At 38.1% G+C, this 20,564-nt stretch overlaps 1 protein-coding gene across 3 annotated transcripts in view; it reads right to left on the bottom strand.

Annotated features, from left to right (window-relative positions):
• Positions 1 to 20,564, bottom strand: part of MUSK (muscle associated receptor tyrosine kinase) — a 93,334-nt gene that overhangs the window by 47,796 nt on the left and 24,974 nt on the right. For 2 of the 3 annotated variants that reach the window (XM_006733479.3, XM_031028340.2), the window contains exon 6: positions 479 to 603. In XM_006733479.3, coding sequence (XP_006733542.1) covers positions 479 to 603 — 125 coding nt within the window. Of the gene's footprint in view, positions 1 to 478; positions 604 to 7,572; positions 7,603 to 20,564 lie in introns of all 3 variants that reach the window. The other variant, XM_031028338.2, reaches the window with a different exon arrangement.

Raw genomic sequence — 20,564 nt, 5'->3', positions numbered from 1 at the left:
CGTACCCTCCCCAGTGTCTATCACCCAGTCACCCCATCCCTCCCACCCCACCCCCCACTCCAACAACACTCAGTTTGTTTCCTGCAGTTAAGAATTCCTCATATCAATGAGATCATATGATACATGTCTTTCTCTGTTTGACTTATTGCCAGTGAACTAATTCTTAAGCTGGTGAGTTTTGTGAAAATTATTTTACTTGTGTGGGAAGGAATTATTACTTCTTCCCTTTTACACAAAAGCATAAGGAAAAATTTGATTTTCTACTCTTCACTTACGACACAAGGAAAGAAGCAAACCCACGGAGTTCAATTTCTAGGGCAGTGACTTCTAAGATGAAAATCCTAGAAGGCTTTGAAAAATGGAGGTGCAGGTGGGACCAATGACAGAGATCAGGGTAACATCATAAATATGTGGTCTGTCCTGAAATTCCTCTCCAATGAGTCTTCCCCAGACAAGTCCCCATACAGATGGCACTCACAGCATTTCCGTTTTCAATCCAGGTGATGGTGGGGACAGGGATGCCTGTTGCTGTACAGCGCAGAGTCACAAAGGAGCCAAATGTGACATTGTGGGATTCAGGAGCCCGCAGGATTCTGGCAAAAACTGTTAGGAAAACAGAAGTGATGAGTGACTCCTATAGGGAATGCTCAAGCTGGAGTGGTCTTTTATTTATTTATTTTAAAGATTTTATTTGTTTATTTGACACAAAGAGAGAAAAAGCACAAGCAGGGGCAGCAGCAGAGGGAGAGGGAGAAGCAGGCTCCCAGCTGAGCAGGGAGCCTGATACGAGGCTCGATCCCAGGACCCCGAGATCATGACCTGAGCCACCCAGGCGCTCCTGGAGTGGTCTTTTAAAAATGCAAATCAAATCGTGTTCTCCTGTGTAAATTCCTTCCATGTTCCCTCTGTATTCAGTATAATACCAAATGCCATGCCCTGGCTTCTAAGCCATTTATGCTATAACCCTGTGTTTCTCACCATTCAAGGACACTCCAAGCTTATTCCCTCCTTAGGAGCTTGTCCATGCTTTCCCTCAGCCTAGAGCACTCATCCCCCCGATCTTCCTGTGGCACTTTCCTTGTATCATCCAGTCTCTGGTTAAGTGTCATTTCCTCAGAAAGGCCTTCCTTGACCACCCAACATAAGGTATAACCTGCCGCCATTCACTTTTCATCATCCTGTTTTATTGTCTTTACAGACCTTACCACTATCTGAAGTTATTTTATTGTCTGCCTCTCCCCCACCCCCATAGATTGTGAATTTTCAGCAACCAAAAACCTAGCCTGTTTTGTTCAGTACCTAGAAGAGTGCCTGACCAAAGTAATAGTGTTTAATTGAATTAATGAAATAATTAATGCTTTATATCTTCAAGTGTATCATAGTGGAGGACAGAAAAAATTTGTCCAACTTTTTAGAGAATGAGATGAGCACATTGGACCAGAAAGAAAGAAATATTTTAGGTCAAGTGTGAGCAGGAGAATAGGTAATTAATATTCCATTCTGAGACTGAATAGGTAATTAATATTCCTACTGATTAATTAAGAGAAAGTTCGGGGAAGATATGATTTGACAACTGAATCCTTTTTGCAGATTCTAATTTTAGATTTGCAGGTTCAGATTAATTCAATTTCCTATTTTTTGATATTGAGGAGTCTAAGAGATGGAATCCAGAAGAGCATGTTAGAAATATAGTGTTGGGCACAAAAGCCAGAAGAAAGAAAAAGCAAGGAAGGCTCCATCTTTAAGGCAACAGGTGGTTAAAAAAATGCATCAGATGTTTAAAATGTAGCTGAATCTGCCCCGCAAAACAAAACTGAGCCTGCTTTTGAAAAGTCCTATGGTCTAATTACCAACCTACAAAAAAAGAGGTTAAGGAACAGGTTAAACAACATTACGGGGATGCTATTCATTCAAATCCAGAATATAGACAACTCAATAGGGCAAATTATTTAGTTTTCTCAATAAATAACTTGTACTGGGTGGGGCGGGGAGAAAGAGGGAATTATTATAGAGTTAAAAAGACTTTAGAGGCATAACCCAAATGCAAGGTGTGGATCTTGTTTGGATTCTTATTTAACGGATCAGATGTAGAGAGATATTTTGAGATAATTGGATAACAATTGCACAGTCCTGGTAGTAAATGGTACTAAGAAATTAGTGCTAATTGGGGATGGGATGGTTGCTGGTGGGTCATGAGAACATGGGGGTTCACTATAGTACTGTATCTACTTTTTTTGTGAGATTGAAAGTTTTATAATAACATTTTAAAAAATTGCTGTGAGCCTACCCCACAGCTCCAGAAAACATGGGATGAGACACACACTTCTTTTGCCATTTAAATAGCATCAAGTTTTAGAAAACCCCAAAACTGAAAAAAAGTAGGGCTCTGAGGAGGAACATTTGGCAGAGGCATGGGTCCTAAGAGCCTCAGAAATATCTACAACAGGTTTTTTTTTTTTATTAAAGATTTTATTTATTTATTTGAGAGAGAGCAAGCCTGAGGGGCAGAGGGAGAGGGAGAAGCAGGCTCCCCGCGGAGCAGGGAGCCTGATGCGGGACTTGATGCCAGGATCCTGAGATCATGACCTGAGCCGAAGGCAGACGCTTCACTGACTAAGCCACCCAGGCGCCCCTCTACAACAGTTTTAGATCAAAATTCTATGAGGGATGATTCTAAGTTGAAACAGAATGTGGGAAAATTTTCCCTAGCAGGTGATATAGAGCCTGAGAAATTTCTTAGCAGAGTGAGTGGCTGTAGCCATAGAGGTCAGCAGTGTTGGCTCCAAGAGTAAGAGGCCCTGGGTGGTCTTACAGGGCACCGTGCTAAGAGGGACCCATGCTTGGTTTAACGTTCTCTGTCCTTGCCTTGAAATTACTCGTGATTTTTGAATTAAAATCATTGTCATTTGCACCTGGCCCACAAATTACGGAGCCAGTCCTGCTAGTCAGGGATAAAAATGCCACCTTAAAAGAGGAAGTGAAGCCTGTCCCTCGACTGAAGTTCCAGAAAAGCCGGGCTCCAAGGTGAAATAGGAAATAAAAAGTCACATAATGAATGAGTCTGAAGGAAGTGTCAATCAAGACTAAGTGACCAAGGCTGTCCTCACCGGAAATTCTCAATTTCCCAAGAAGACCAGCCAGCGAGGAGGCAGGGCACATTTCTTCCAGATTTACCAGAGTGACACACGGTGACCCACCTGACCACCTGATGGGAGATTCCTCCCAACTTAGCCTAAGCCTACAGGTTGTGCACTCTTGACAACCGACAGAGACTGACTGCTCTCAGGTATTTTCTCCTTTTCTAATGTTGTCTGCCAACAGTGATGGAGACCTGGATTGCACAGCATAGCTGAGTCCACGTTCATCCTTTGGTTGAAAGAACTTGTTGGGGTTGCAACTATACCTGTGTGTCTTACGTTTCTTGAGTGTGACACTACTGTACTCATCATCTTATGGTTCCCATTGCCTCTCAGAATCTGAACACAGCAGGATCTTTTAGAGATTGGGAGTGGGATTATTTCAGGCCCATAGGTACTGGAAAAGTGTAGCCAGCAGCTGCTGCAGAGAACTGTGTACCCTTGAACCTGAAAGAGAGCCTTCTGGCTAAAGAGAAGAAGACTAAGAAATTGGAGAATGAAATCTAAACACTGTTTCTGCTTTAGTTTATAGAGGCAAGAGTTTTCATTTGGGGACTGTAAATTCTTCCTGGAAATGCAGTAATAAGGGAGGATTTATTTTGTTCTAAGTTACAGCCTTTTTTTTTTTCCTTTTGGCTAGTGTTATATTATTTAGAATGTCATTTGGGCTCACTGCAGAACTTTTGATGATCTATACTGCATAACACAGCTAAGCATAATGTGAGATGGTAAATAAGATAGAGTCAACATGGCCTTGCCGTGAATTTACTTAATATACTGCTCTGTCCCATATCAGAACCTTCTGGGGGAGCACTATTGGCATTTGCAGTGGCTTCCTGAAGGTGTGACTGTGCTGATAAACTTCTGGTCTCCTCCTCCAAAAGGGCAGATATACCCTCGGCTGAGCCAGGGTTTCATTGTGTGATGAGAAAAACACCTTTTGAAAAAAACAAAGTTGTTTTTTTTTTTTGAGTTGCTGCCTTGGTATTTTACAGTATGATAACCCTGCCACACCCAGAGTCTAGACATTTAGATAAGGACTTGAGTTTAGGATGTCCATCATAAGTTCCCACTTTGCTTTTCCTGGGCACCTTTTAAAATAACCACTTAGAGTAAAGCCTGAGAAAAGTTAGTCTTCTCCGTCCCAATCACCTCTAAGTATAGGTTCTTGCTATCCCACACTCTGTCTCCTTCTCTGTGGCTGGGGTCAGAGGACTTCCCTTCCCTGGGCTCACAGCATGCTCCCCAGGCCCTGGCTTCTGGGATTTGTAAATAATAAATCTTTTTTTTTTTTTTTAAAGATTTTATTTATTTATTTGACAGAGAGAGACACAGTGAGAGAGGGAACACAAGCAGGGGGAGTGGGAGAGGGAGAAGCAGGCTTCCCGCCGAGCAGGGAGCCCGATGCGGGACTCGATCCCAGGACCCTGGGATCATGACCTGAGCTGAAGGCAGTTGCTTAACCAACTGAGCCACCCAGGCGCCCGTAAATAATAAATCTTAACGATTCTATTTCCTTTGTGTGGGTGTGTTGAAGCTACGCCTTCAATCACGACGAACCCATGGGTTTCACTTCCCCAAAGTGGGAGCTGGGATGCTGAGGGAGCTCCTTGCAAGTCCGTGTGGGTGGCTTGTGCCCCCTCATTCACCAGGTCACAGTCTATATGCTCTTAATTCAATACACCAGCTCCAGCTTCTCCACACACATTGTTAAGTCCAGTGGGTGGAGAGGGGAAAAGGCCAGGAATAAAAGGGAAGCTGTTTTCTGCATACCCACATTCTTGTCAAAAGATAAAGTAGGAACTTGCCCCCTTTTTTCAGTATTGAAAGATGGCTTCCACCCTTCCTGCCAATTTCCCCCTGCCCCCAAAGAAGGTCACAGATGTCTCCTTATCAAAATGTTTCTCAGCACATTCCCTTACCCTTGTTTGTGGTTCTTCATAGCATTTATCACCATGTCATAACTATGGATTTGTTTGTTTGTTGGCTGTCTCCTCCTCTGGAATGTAAGCATCACAGGGCAGAGCTTGTTTTGTTCATTAACACAGGCTGACTGATAGGTAGATAGAGCCCTGCATGGTACATAGCAGGCATTCAATAAATATTTGTTGAATGAGTGAATGAATCAATGAATGAATGAGTGACTCTTCTGATTGGTGAGATCGGAGAAAGGGACTTGTCTATGTTATGAGTATTTCAGCCCTCTTGGGGCCATCATTCTCCCAGCTACCCTCAGACAACAAGGGTATGGGGTTAATGTGCATCAAGTGTCCCAGCTCAGGGCTTCTCCATCCTACAACTAGGGGTGGAAGGTTAAAGAGTGGGGAGGGCCTGAGGAGGATGAAGAAACAGATGTTAGCCTAATTCTTGGATGAAAAAGTAGAGTTTTATTTTTCAATCCAGCTTTATCAACAATAAAACTGATATTTTTTTATACCCTCCTGCGTTTGTTACCAGTTTCAAGCAGAAGAGGTGAAGGAGGGATGAAAGAAATACCACCATAGTTATCAAACATTGAAAACAGTAAGGCCAGTTGCAATTAAAAATAAATGCCAGACTAACCTCCATCGATAAAAATACACCTGTAATAATAAGCTTAGATGTAATTCAGTAATAAACTCCCATTATTTTGCTGGTAGCCCCAAACTGAAAATGCATTCTAGGTTATCAGTTTTAAAAGTAATGTGGTATATTTCATATCAAGTAATATGTCCATTGAATATCCCTATCTTGCATTTTATTTGCATCAAAAACAGTATAAAAGTGTTTTTGTTACATAAACAAGTTACTTAATAGATGGGGTACAACATTACTTAGTAATTTGGAAAATGTTTACAACTGTTTTGGTATGGATTTTTAAAGAAAAAAAACACGATGCAACTCTTCTTTCTATAGTCTTATCCATTATTCTCCAGTTCCTGTGGGCAAGCAAATCATTGTTCATCTGCATCATGGGAAATAGACACGGGCAATCTCTTTATCCCTGGGTTTTCTCTCGTGGTATTTATTCATGAGTTTTGGGCTTCAGTTTCTCTTGGGTAAATTTATAGTGCTAACTGCCGGTTGAAAACCATACTTTCAAAATTGGACTTAAGCAGCCAGTGTTTCCAAAGTCCTTTATAACGTAACCATATTATGTTCTCATTCTCACCCATCCTTGCCTCTTTCCTTCTCTCTTTCCATTTTCCAAAGCACTTTCAGAAACATGATAAATCTTACTATTGATTGTCATTTTAAGGGGTAATTTGAATTTGTAGTAAGGAGATAGAGCTCTTATTCAGTCTGAAATTGCAGTGGTGGTGCAGTGGAGACCTCGGGCAGTCCCAGAATGAACAAGCAGTTTGGCTTGAGATGAATTACCTCTCCTTTCTTGTTAAGGGAGTAGGACCGGAGGAATACTTAAGTCCCTTATAAATTCTGTTTCTGAGTAATTATTTCAAAGGACACAGTGAGCTCACATGGATTTTATTTTCTCTCATTTTTTCCTTTATTTTATTCTAGTGTCCTTGAAGGAGGGTTTTGTTTGTTTGTTTGTTTTGTTTTTTGGCGTTACTTGATTCTAACCAGCAATGACTGAGTTGAAGTGAAAGCAAATAAAAACAAACAAAAAGAATCACACAGGGGCAGGTGAAATGATTTTATCTAAATTTGGTTGTAAGCAGCTGATGTTTAGAAATAGAAAAGTATCCTAAGATAAGGAGGTGCTATTTCTAATACTACCAGCCTGAGTTTTATTCCTAGTGCCAAACTACTGTATGAGAACTTGGGAATCTTATCCAAAAAACATAAAAGGTTAGGTTAGAACAGCACAAAGTTTGAATCTTAATCAGGATAGAAGATGCTTTCTTGGAAGAAAAACTCTTATTCTACAAGGTAGGGTTTTTCCCCCAAACAAATTTGATTTCCAGCTACTTTCCTCTAAACATATTACACTAAATATATGTATGTATCTGTGGGCAATTAAAATTAATTTAAATTTGATTGATTTGGTTTGGTTTGGAGCAGTTGCATAATACTTGTCCTCTTGGAGTAATAACAGTAAAAACCTAAGCTGGCATCTTAACATTTTTACATTCCTCCAAAAATTGTAACACCCTCCCCTCCCCATTCCCTCCCCCCACAAAAAAAAGGCTTTCAGTCAAAAGGTAACTTTCTGTTCCAATCTGTGTGAGATTTATATTCCTGTTCTGATTTATGTCATTTGTTTGCATTTTCAGAGTTTACTTAATAAAAGTAAATAGTCAATAAATACATTATAAAATAAAGCAGCCCATCTAATAACACTCGGTCAAATGCTCACAGTATTCCCTGTACATCGTTTGTTATTCCCTAAAAAAAATAGCAGCACTTAGAATTGTTTATAAGGTCAGCAAAAATAAACAATCGAATAGAACCATACATTTAAAAGAAGCAGGGCAAAAAGAAAAAAAAATACCTTTAGTATCTTGTTCAGGTTCACTTTCTTCTATTAATAGAAACAAGACAAAACAAACGCACACAATAAACACACAAACAAAAACAACACATCATGAAAAGGGAAAATCTTTGACCACAGAAACATCAGTTGTGCAACAAGATTAATTAGAATCTGCTTCTTATTTCAATAAGACAAATGCAATCAAGGGAAACTGCTGACCTTTACAAGCAAACTGTTAAATGACATAAAATTTCAAATTACTACTCTTAGTCGGGCAGTAATACACAGAAAATAAACTACAGCATACCCAACAACATAGCTCATTCATGCATTTTTATTTTAATGCTGACAATTACCCTTTCAAGGCAACAGACTGCCTACTATTCTGATAAATTGTGCTTTCCCTTTGTTAGCATGGCTTCTCCTTTTACAAGGCCCTGCTGTGAAGTCAGTGAGGTTGAATCTGGGATCTCAACTATCATTTCTATGGCAATAGACTCATGTTGTGGTAAACAGAGGATTAGGGGGTTTCTGCAGAACAGAGCCTACCACCAACAGAGAGTCTCTCCTCCGTATCCACTCCCGCGGAGGCTGCTCAGAGAGCAGGGAGGAGCAAACCATTATCTTGTAGGAAACTACCAGTGAAGCAAGCCATAAAGAAAAATGTAAAAATGTCTACACTGGGTATGCAGAATGAGAATTTATAATTTTTTTTAAAATCCCAAGAAAGAGACAACCGCCAAATTAATGGTTCCAAAATGTTTAATATAACTATATCAGATGTAGATCCCACCTAGAGCTCTGTTTTTCTTCCCTGAAAGTTTGTTTGTGTCCATTTAGACCTTTCTTCAAATTAGTGACAAGCCAACTGCAGCATTTGTTTATAAGTGTAAAATAGCAATGCTATTGTTAACCACTTTGAATGCTAGGAATGTATTTGCATAGCTCTTCACAGGTTATGGTTATTTGCACACGCGATATATGTTATCTCCTTTAACCCTGATCCTATTCCTGTGATTAAACATAAATTGATATTATTCAGCCCATTTTCCAGACGAGGAATCTGAGACTCAGAGCTTTGCTGTAGATTCAGAGCCAGAAACGCCACACTCCAGTTTTCAGACATCAATTCCCTGTTCTAATGTGCTTCATAGTAAGAAACCCTCATTATTGAGCTTAATACCCAATCCTCTTAAATGTAAGCAAACTTATAATTTCCCCTTTTAAATTTTATTCTGATTGAACGTTCCCTGCCTCCACCAACCAAGTCAGTGGCACATTCCTGTTTTATTTTTTCAAGGTCAAAGACGACTTAAAAGTTGTTAAATTGAATACATTTATGGTTAAAAGAGTTAAAAGTCTCTGTCAAATGTACCTATAAAAAGAAAATCACTTTTTTTTTTTTTTTTTTTGAACAACACCCCCAACAGTGCCTGGTATTTGATACCAGTTTTTTCATACTGAAAACTGGTCATGTGGACCCTTGAAATCATAGAAATCCCTGGTTTCCAACACAGACATAATCAGGAAAAATAAATGAAGGTCCATGTGTGGGCCAGATTGGCTCTGAAAAATTGCATTTGAACGCCTTTGGGCTGGGCATGTTTTCCTAGTTCCTCAACCCAATTGTGATTATTTCCAAATCTTACTATTTTTGGTTTTCACCAGCCAAGTAACTATCTATGAGTAGCTGAGAGGAGCATGGGACTCCAAGGGAATACTAAGTGTCTTCATTCCCTGGCCGCTATTATTTCCAAAAATTTTTTCCACTAAAGTTAAAAGGCCTCAGTAAATTTTGAGACTCTTATTCGCTCATCATTTTTTTTTTCCCTCATACACTGTTCTTTTTTGGGTTCTGAAACAAGTGAAGGTACATTCTTCGTTTCCTTTCAATTTTGCTTAATTTTGGTTTGATCTTTTACTGGACTGTACTTCAGAGTATATCACGAAGACCATGCTGAGTTCCCTCTGCTATCACTTTGTACTTACTGTTGTTACTGATGTTCATTTTGCTTGATTTGTTTGGAATTGGGAGCAGTGTGAAATTTTGAAAGAATGCACCCCTTTCCTCCCCTGTGGATCTACAGAACTAACTCAAGAGGTGAAAGATTGTCTAAGATCTGCCGTTTTCCTAGGAGGAGGCCTAGAAGTTCTGCCAGAAATTATATTTTCATATAGAGACTCTCGGCGTTTCTTTCTAGGCACAAGTAGAGATACACAGCTCTATACATATGTATTTACACATGCTTATATATTTATTCAAGTAGGTACCACATTCACACACATGCATGCACAATTGAGATCACTTTAAATTAGAGAAAATGATGCAAGAATAATCTGCAAAACCTATTCAAGCTTGAGTACACTCATTCAGTGTATGAGATTGTTGGTCATTTCGAGGTCAGACTATAGTCCTAGTTTTTTCATGTATCCTGCTTGCTTAGCCTATGATCCCTCTTGACCTCTGAACTTACTGTTTTACTACCTATCAATTTTTAAATATTTGGCTTCATGGTCTTTATTCCCATTTAACTGCTTTATGTGTAATGCATCAGTCTTGGCTTCCAAACTGGTGTGTAATCTCCGTTGGGGCTGGAGGCAGGGAACAGCATAGCATACTTTACTTTTGTTATGTTTTTGTTTCCCCCTAAAGTTTAGCACAGTCTCTTATAGAAAAAAGAAAATACTTAAAAAAGGAGCTGGGTAGTGATTCATTTTCCTTTTCTACTTTCTTGGAATTGTTCAATAAGACATTTAGAATAGAGAATCAGAGACTTCTCTTATTGGAATAATCTGAGATATAATCAACATCTGAGTTAAACAGTATATCCATCATTTTCTTGAATACTTTGATTTATGGGGAACTCAGTATTATCATAGCAACCTGTTAAAAAGAATATATTCTAAAATACTGTTAAAAAAAGGAATATATTCTAAAGCAAACCAAATCAGTCTCCTTATAATTACCACCCACAAGACTTAGTTTCTGTTCCTATCCACTGGGCAAAAAAAAAAAAAATCCATCAAATATTTTCATTTTTCGAAGCTTGCTAGCTCCAGTTTACCTTGCTGATTGCTCACTTTTGAACTTCCTTATCTTACCTTCTTATCTTAATTTACCCCCAGAACTAAAACTAATACATACATAGAAAGTCTCACAAATTCATAGAATAGTAAGACTCTTTCTAATATTCTACTTCTGTGACTATAAATTTGCATATGTTTTTATTTGCATTTATATAAAAATACGTTATGTCATATTCCATTGAAAATCATGAATATCCAACACTTGTTTTTATACTTGCTCTTCAATTTTGAACGTGAGTGTGTGTGTGTGTGAATATGATTTGATTTTAAGAAAGATAAATTAAGTTTTTCCTATTCATTTCACTGTGTTAGTTGATTGGAGAAGAAATTTGGAGGGGAAATGTGTTATTATATGGGAGGAGGGAAAGCCATCAAGATTCCCTGGCAGAAATGAACACATTTAGTAAGATCATATAGGTCACGTAGACCTTGTGGAGAGGAAGAAAGAGACCAGAAGAGGAAACAGGCAGAACTGAGGGATGGCTCCCATTCTTCAGACTGCAAGAGTGAGGAGAGCCAAGAAGATAATAGGAATCTGGCCACCTAGGCCAAAGTCTCAATGGAGGCTGCCATTGCACATTCTTGCTTCTTGTAGGATGGCGTTGTTTATAATTTTCTTCATAGGCAAAACCTTAAAGAAATCTCTGAACATCTGGTACTGTCAGGAAAACATTCTAGGACTTTTTCACTTTTCAATGAAATGATTTGCACCAAGCAGTTAATAAAGAAACTAACACACAGCTAGAACGTACTAGAGGCTAATTTTGAAGCCAGGTCTTCTAGCTCGCTCTTTCTTTCATTTATTTTTTTTCAGAGCTGTTTGTAGCTCATGGTATCTTCCTGACTGATGAAAGCTATTTCTCCATCGGCCTTCAAAGAAAGAAGGTGTATTTTGTTTTTAAATTTCAGTCTGCCTTAGGGAGCTACATTCCAGATATGAATCGTGTTGAGTACCCTTTTTGTAGGTGTTAAAAGCTTATACTTAAATCCATTCCTTACTTAGAAGAGAGGAATCATTCTGTAGAAAGAGAAGTTCATTGTTCAGACCTTATTATTAAAAAAAACATGGCTGCTAATCAATACTAGATTATTTGAACCCATTCTTAAATAGGCTGCATTTGTCTCATCTAGCATTGTATTTTATGAATTATTGCGTTGGAGATGCCTAGTAGAAGACAAGCACCACAGGCAGCAAAAGGGTCATTTTAGTTTTATTTTTTACTTAAAAAAAATTGGCTCAGGCGATTATTGAAAAGTAATGATATTGAGGCTCTGTGGTACTCTGTTTCTGGATAGATTATTTTGTTTTCCAATCATTAAAAGAACATGTGACAATAATAATAATAAACCTAAGTAAATACCTGGATTTTCTTTGCTGACTTCTTGGTAGCTAAAGCAAAGAAACCCGACTCTAGTGTGCTGCCACTGTTTACATTTCTGTTTCCTTTGAAGCAGAGCAATGCATGAGGTTTATCCACTGTGGCTCCATCTCTGAAGGAATCAGAATGCAAGCTCCTTTAGAAAACATACACAGCACCCTCACAAACAGCCTTCCTTTGCATCTTCAAAGTAAGGCTGGCCTGGCTCTGTGACATCATGATTCTCTCAAGTGGCTTGGGCTGGAAACCTTTCTGTGGACTTTGAGATAATAACATTTCCCTAGCTTGTAAATATGGACGGTGAATAATGACCATGAGCAAGAAGTGTTTATCAAGTAAATCAGATAAGAGCCACACGAAGTTGACTTGTTTTTAGTTCAGTCCTAGATGGAGATGGAGCAACTATGAAGAATATTTTTGTTAAAATGGTTCTGAAAATATATTAGAAGTTTAACCATAAGCCAGTGAAGAAGTTGGACTTCAGTTGTGATTCATGTTTTTCATTCTTGAAAAAAGCGTATATTCTGGTTTTCGTGGGGAGGAGATGCTAAGCTGCTTAATTGCCAGGACAGAAGCCTTTCTTGGTGTACCCTTTTTAAGGCTTTAATTTTAAGATCATTTTAGAGTTACAGAAGATAGATAGAGTTGCAAAGATAATATAGAGGGTTTCCAGGTACCCTTCACCCAACTTCCTCTAATATTAACATCTTATATAACCATGGTACATTTATCAAAATCTTTGTTTACTTTTAAATAACATTTTGGACCTAATCTCATGAAAAGGAAGATACTTGAGCTCTGACAGCAATCAAAGAAGGTAAAGTTTATTAAGAACAAGAATTTTTTTATTTTAAGTTATTTTATCATTATTATTATTATTATTATTATTATTATTTTAGCTCACCAGAAATTTTAGCCAGGAAAAGAAATAGGAGCTATAACCTTAAGCTTAAGTGACACCATAGTCTCCTGGTTGTCTAAAATGGCTTGGCTTGGGAACATTTCTGTGGTCTTTGAAATGGAATTCCAGATGCCCAGATATGACCACAGGCCTCCAAACTGTAGGTCCTCATGCTAAAGAGATGGCATTTGAAAACCATGTCTAAGAAAGATACCACGTGTTATAGTCTCAGTGTTAGCCTGTGCGTTGAATTGCAGCCCATTCTGGTTTTTATGGCATCCCAGTAGATACTGTCTTGTATTCTCTAGTCTGTCTTTTACTCCCTGACTCAGCAGCAGCTTGTGCTCTCATGATAAATCTACTTCCCCCCACCCCCATCACTGTGATATGATCTGTACCATGAGCTGCTATTCATCAGTCAAAGCCCTGATGGACCTCACCTCTCTGAAGCTTTCCCTGACCTCCCACCATCTCCCCTGTCCTGTACTTCTATCATTGCAAATAGCTGAACTTTAATTTTTGTAATTACTTGCTTGCATGCTCATCTTCCTCACTGAATTTGAAAACTTTTCCAGAAATGAGCCATGTCTTTATCTCTGTATCCTTAGGAATAATCTCATTCCATAAAATACAGTAGGCACTCAACAAATGAATAAATTTGAAGCTTATTCTAACTTTTATCCTATGAATTATGGATAAGCTAACTTTTTCCTTAAATTTTTAAGCTTTGTCTGGAATAAAGACATTCCAAGTAGAAATCCTCAAGTCAGTGTTTCTCGGTGTGTGGTTCATAGACTACTCGGGTTAGGTTCATTTGGGAAATTGTTAAAAGGCCCTAACACAGACCTATTAGATCTAAATCTCTGGGGAATGCGTCCTAGAGCTATAACTTTTAATAAGATTTGCAGAGGCTTTTGATGTGCATTGAAGTTTGAGAACCACTACCTTGGAGGAAGAGTTGTATTAATTCACCAATTTTGTTATTTCCATTTCTTTCCATAGAGGTTTTGAAGTGACTATAATTAATGATGTAACAGTAAATTAAATGAAATAACACATTAGTGTCAGGCAAAGGAGACTTCTGGTTGGCTTAGTGTAACAGGTGCTATGACTTGGATTCTGAGATACATGCCACGTAGGGCAAAAAACAAAGTAAAAATAAAGTACACCATTCTCACGACAAGGAGGGAAACGAAAGGCCAATTTCTCAGGAGAGACCATTTTTCCCCCACCCAGGCACTAAATTTTTAAAGCAACTTCTCAAGATTTACCTTAAAGTAGTAAATGATGGAATGGTCGATATTTTTGACAAGATTTTTTGGCGAACCGCTATTTCTGTAATGAGTAAAATATGCGGTAAGCCCAGGATATGCACTAAGGTTGCTTTGATTTTCCTATTGCGGATACTATGTTTCTGTACCGACTCTAAAACAGCCCCTTTCCTGTTTGCCAGTAAAGGCAAATCTTCATATAGCTTCTTAGATAAGCTTTCTCTTATCACTTGTCCCAATGGGGCCAAACCAGAGTTACAATCTCTGACAAGTACCAAGCATGCAGGTATAAAACATTGCTGATTGAGGATAGATTTATGTTCTTTGGAAACAAGAGAAGCAGTTGGCAATGTTGACATTCTATTTTTGAAATCTGAGAGACCTAACCAGCAATATTCTCTGGGTAGAATGTAAACAACAGGCAACAAGACCACCAACAGCCAGTATTTATCAAGGAGCCCCAGTATTTATCAAGGCATATATGCTCTTAGTCCATTTTAAGAACTCTATGCTCTAAGTAATATTGCTCCCATTTCCCAAATGAGGAAATAGACTTGCAAGGGTTGAGTAAATCATCCGACCTCACATAACTAGCAAGTGGCAGAGTCAGGATTAGCACCCATATCTATCTGATGCTAAAGCATGTGAGCACTCCAGCATGCTGGTCTATGAAACATAAACATGGGGAAAGGGAAAACTCAAGAATGGGGTAATGGAAGATATCCTGGCCTGGGAACCGAGACGTCTGAGCTCCTTGCTAACTTGGAGAAAGTACTGATTTTTCTAGTCTCAAGTTTCCCGATCTGTGGAACGAGGGAAAGAATTACGACTTCAGGCTAAAAACCTATGATTACTCTTCTGATGGAACCAAAGTTAATAAAAATCAACTCTCTTTTAAAGAAATATGTAGGGTTTTTTTTTTTTTTTTTGCCATTGAACTTGATTGCGTCTACCTCAAAGATAAAGATGACACATGGAATAAAGAGCTGTGCTTATCTCCACAAGTGTTTTTAAATCATCACTTCTGTTGCACAGAAGATACATTAGTCTGAGAACTAACAATGATAACTATTATCTGAGTGACTGCTCTGTACAGTCTTGTAAGAGCTTTAAATATGTTATCTTAGTTTATCCTTTTTACAACATATGAGGTACAAAGTATTATTAACCTTCTTGTACAGGTAGAGAAACTGAGGCACAAAGAGACTAAGGAAACTACCTGACATTCCACAAGTGGTGGAGTGAGGACCTGAACTTAGGAGTTTCCTCTAGGCTCTGGAGCCCATGTTCTTAGCCAGTACGTTAAGTTCCCTCTAAAAATCATGCCTTGACTAGTTTATCATTCGTGGAAATGAACATACTAATTACAATTTGAAAGTCATCTATTTGATTCCTGAAGGAAATAACTTAAGTAATAGTATTTGAATTCCATATTACCATCGAGTTCTAATAGCTTTCTATTACATCTTTTCATGATTCAAAGTTACTACATTTCGAAATTAAGGCCAGCGGAGGCATGGCCTTCTCTATCTTGCACAGTGTGAAATGAGTCTCTGCTGCATAAATCAGTGCAATAAAGAGAAAGAACGTTTCCTTTTTTGCCTATGTATGCTTGAACTTGTACATCTCATTTTGACACCTAAAAAATGAAAATCAAAGCTTACTCTGATTAGAGTATGCGTATTTCAGGTCACAGTAACTTTTCATTTCAAATAATGCAATGTCCCCATTATAGTAAACAATTTAAGAAAAATCTTTGAGGCACATTTTTTTTCTTCAAACGTGCAGTTAAAGAGGGCCTACCTGTTTTTTCACTTGATGTAGCATTTGTTCAGTGCTATAATCATTATATAACTTTTTCTTGCCTTAGAGAACTCTCGTGACAACTCCTCAACTAAAGGACCACTGTACCATTGTTTCTTGAAAGCACTATGGGACTTTTTAGATGGGAATGTAACATAATAGCCCCTTAAGTGGAAATCAGTGGATAGAACTCTTCTTTTAGAGCATGCACCTTATTAATCATGCAGATTTAATTTTCCCCATGATGACCCCCAGGGATATCAAAGACTTCTGCCTTTTTCTTTGGTTTGGTTTTTAGATAGACAATGTATTCATGACAGCAAGTCAAACCTGTTAGTGGCATCAAGCAAGTGGAATTGATGCCGGGTACAGGAGCACCGCAAATTTTATTAAAACTGCAAATCACTGAGAGCACAGCACACGTTGGGGTTTAAATACCTCTCTCTGTGGCATTTGTCATATTAAGAGCTGCAGCATAAACAAAGGAAAAAGCAAATCAAATGTTGTGTCCACATTACTTGATCACTTCCACTCTTCTAGATGTAATAAGGAAATCTGATCTCTAGGAAGGAAGGCAGCCAGAAGTCTAACATAATTTGAAGACAGTGCTGATCTCTTCTAGTTAGATCTATTGACATTTGCCTCTGGGACATCATGTGTGTGTGTATGTGTGTATGTATGTTTATATGTATGTATATATGTTTATGTATGTATATGCATATATACAGATACATATATGTGTATATATAATGTATATGTGTAATGATTCATCTTTACCTTTTGGGATTCTGTTGTTGTCTGATATACTGCATATGTCTGCAAAAAATCTTCCCAAAAAAGCCTTTGATAGACCAAGGCAGCCCTAAGGATACATGGGAAAGCCTTTCAGACTGCAGAGAAACAGACTGACAACACTTGAAGGCCTTGACAAGTGGTGGAGGCTCATGTACTGAGGCCACTTACATTCGCCAGGTGGCTCACCTTCCCTCCTCACTCCCCAAAATGCCTCTCTCAGGTGTTGAGACAGGGTTCTGCTTTTTGAGGCCTCCTGCAAATGAGGTATTGTTTAAACATTTGGAAAGCCTACAATAACCCTCTACCTCAGAGGGTTCTCTTCCTGGTCTTGATCTACTTTGACGGCTCTCACCTGCAGCTTTATACAGGTACTAAGCCACCTCTCCCACTGGTGATTGCTGACAGAGAACCCTCCCTTGGTTCCAGCTTCTCTTCTGCCCAGTCTTTTCCTTCATAGCTTAAACCTCCAAGGGTAAACAAGGTAATAATAGAAAATGCAGTTGACAGGGAGTCCAGTACATTCCACCATACACCTATTTTAAATGGAGTCTCAAGTATTCTACACTCAGCCAGTTTTTATACCCAAAGCAGAATTGTCTGAATGTGAAATCCACAGAATGTGATAAAATCGACACTCAGTTCCAAATAAATAAATCATTTCATAATAGTTAAGTCAAAGAATATAAGGGAAACATGTAAGGATATAGGGAAATATAAGAAAATTAGATATTTGTAAATTTTTAAGTGTATCTTTTCCAATGATTTAAAAAGTCAACAATGACTTCTCCACTCCAGCTAAAAAAATTATATTATCATTTTAAAATTGGGATCAAAAACAGGAAAGTAAAAATCAGAATCTTGCATTTCAGTGGTCATCTAAAGCCTCTGAGATACAACCTCTCCTTAAAAACTCCAGCCCTGCCATCCATATCATCCCATTCCATTACCACATCCCTGTGCCACTGAATGTCTGTCTTCCTGGCCGTTAGAGAACTTAGAGAAAACCAGTTCAATAAAGATACATAAGAGAGACAGTATGGATCATTCTTTGGATACCTAAAGTAGAACATGAGGCAGATTGGAGAAACAGATAGACTGTCTCTTGACTTAGAATTCCTTCTGTAGGGCACTGAAAAAGTCTCTTCTGTCTCTTTTCAACCTAACAAAACCAATATGCAGCAAATATAATTGGTGGTGGTGGGGGGAGAGGGGAGGGACTACATGGAATCATGCCACTGAAAATGATGTTTTCATCTCTGTGGGGAACTGATAGAAAGAAATGATCTTAAGAGGAAGGAATATTTCTAGTTAAATAGAAGGAAATCTTTATGAGCCAATATGATTGATTTATTTTTGTTTTATCATTATATATTCATTCTCATATTTGGAGAATGACCTCAGCTTGAGGTCAGAAACTACCAAGCAAGTGTGATTGTCTTTAAGACCAGTGAGACAAATCTCAGTTTCAGAGATATTAAAATGCACAACAAAGGGAACAAATATTAGCCAGTGGCGATTATAAGAAACAAATATCTCTGAGATTCACCCCAGCTATGGTAAAATACTTAAAAATGAACATCTTAGAATCTATGGAATATGATATGGAGATTTCTCTTGCCTTCGTCACATCCTGCCATGAAACCTATCCTAAAGGCCATTGTCACAGAGGTACATGACGGGTTAAATTTTCCAAAGGAAGAGACTCCACCGTTATGAAATGGACAACTCTTTTCTGCATTTCAAGTGACTATGGAATTTGGGAGATGATAGATACTTCCCTACCAGTGTTAAATCAGCATACCTGTAGAGTTCTCACCTAGCAGTAATGCTTCACTTTTCCATGGGAACTTACCTTTGTTTACATTGAGTCATAACACTCAACCACAACTAGAAAATGCTCATTGAGAAATCAGAACCCAAATTGAATTTTAGTGTTGGATCCTCCAAGCCACTATGGAATCACAGATTCCAGGTCTGCCCATAAAGTAAGAAAGAAGAGTCAAATGGGGGGAGAATCCACTAGCAGATGCTGCCCTCTGAACTCCTTCACTTCCCACTCCATCCAGGTGGCTCCCTTCCTCTTCCAGGCCTCAAACTTCCTTCCCTAAGGAAATGGCATGTTTCATCTTCTGTTCATCAGGACCTCACCCTCAACCCCAGTTCTTCAGCCAATGGCCGATGTTGTAAATATCTAATCAACATAGGAACCAATTGCCTTTGACAAAACTTTTCCCATCCCTGAGTTTGTTCTAGAGCAGAATGGAGCAGAACTGCAAAAATATTATATCAAACCAATGAACAGAAAGGTTGATGTCACTTTATCAAAATAGTATAATGTTTGGAAGAAATAATTTTTTCCAAAACATAAGTACATGTATTAATTCTTTCTCTTTATAAAAATCCAAGAAGTATAGAGAGCTATGTAAAGTGTATGATAGACGTTAACCTCCTATGTAATTCTACATGCAGAGATGATGACTATAAACAGCTTAGTTTATACATTCTAATATAGAATATATAAAACATACTGTTCTTCAACTTTTTCACTTATGAACACATTAATATTTCTAATGAGCTAATATTTCTAACGAGATAGAATAGAACCTTGCACGTAGTAAGCACTATATAGGTACTTAATAAATAGTAATAAATACAGCAAATAATTATATAGTGTTTGCTATGTGCCTATATTAATTCATGTAATCATTGCAACAACCTAAGAGGTAGGTGCTAGTTTTTTTTACCCCATCTTAGAGATGAGGAAACTGAGGCTCATTGTTGGAAACAGACCCAAATCACATTTTTGGTGGATAATTGTAAAAGTTAAAGTATATAGATTGATCTCATTCTTAATAGCTGCATAGGATTTTTTCACATACTTTATCAGTCTCCTATTGATGCAAATTTATTTTATTTTTTGCAAATTTAAATTCTTTTTTTTTTTTTAAGATTTTTATTTATTTATTTGTCAGAGAGAGAGACAGAGCACAAGCAGGGGGAGCAGCAGAGGGAGAGGGAGAAGCAGGCTCCTCACTGAGCAAGGAGCCCGATGTGGGACTCGATCCCAGCACCCTGGGGTCATGACCTGAGCCGAAGGCAGACGCTTAACGACTGAGCCACCCAGGCATCCCGCAAATTTAAATTCTTTAAAAATTTTTACTATTACAAATAACTTTGTGGTAATCTTGAACATACACTTATGTATATAATTCCTCTAGATAAATGATCAGAATTAAATTATGGAGACAAATGTATACACATTTTGAAGCTTGATTTTTTAATTAAGAACAAAGAAAGACACCTCCATTAGACTATACCAAATAATAGGAATAGTTGAAAGTGTTGGTTTCTTTATTGCTGTCATCCTAATTGTTGTCCTTTATAAGTAATCTCTTTTTTCTTCAATAATTTAAGATCACCTCTTTGTCTTTGGTGTTTATTATGATGAATCTCGGTCTGAAACTATTAATGTACCTGCTCTTTGTTTTTACTGATTGGGACTCATTGTGCCTCTCATACTTGAAGATTTAAATCTTTCATTAATTTTGGCAAGTTCTCAATCATTATGCTTATGAGTATAGCCTCTCATATTTTCTCTCTTCTCTCTTTCTGTAATGCATATCCTTAATTATTTCTTTAATTCAGTTTTATCTTTCCCATCTCTCTGCATTGAATTCTAAATTCTGAAGAGGTGACTTCTAATGTGTGCATTATCTCTTCATCTCTAACATACCATTATTCATCCATTGAATTTTAATTATAATTATGTTTTTC

This window comes from Leptonychotes weddellii, chromosome 14 (assembly GCF_054177405.1).
Source record: "Leptonychotes weddellii isolate Sample4059 chromosome 14, ASM5417740v2, whole genome shotgun sequence".
Lineage (NCBI taxonomy): Eukaryota > Metazoa > Chordata > Mammalia > Carnivora > Phocidae > Leptonychotes > Leptonychotes weddellii.
The sequence above is the reverse complement of the archived record's forward strand: the minus strand, read 5'-3'. Positions and strand labels throughout refer to the sequence as shown.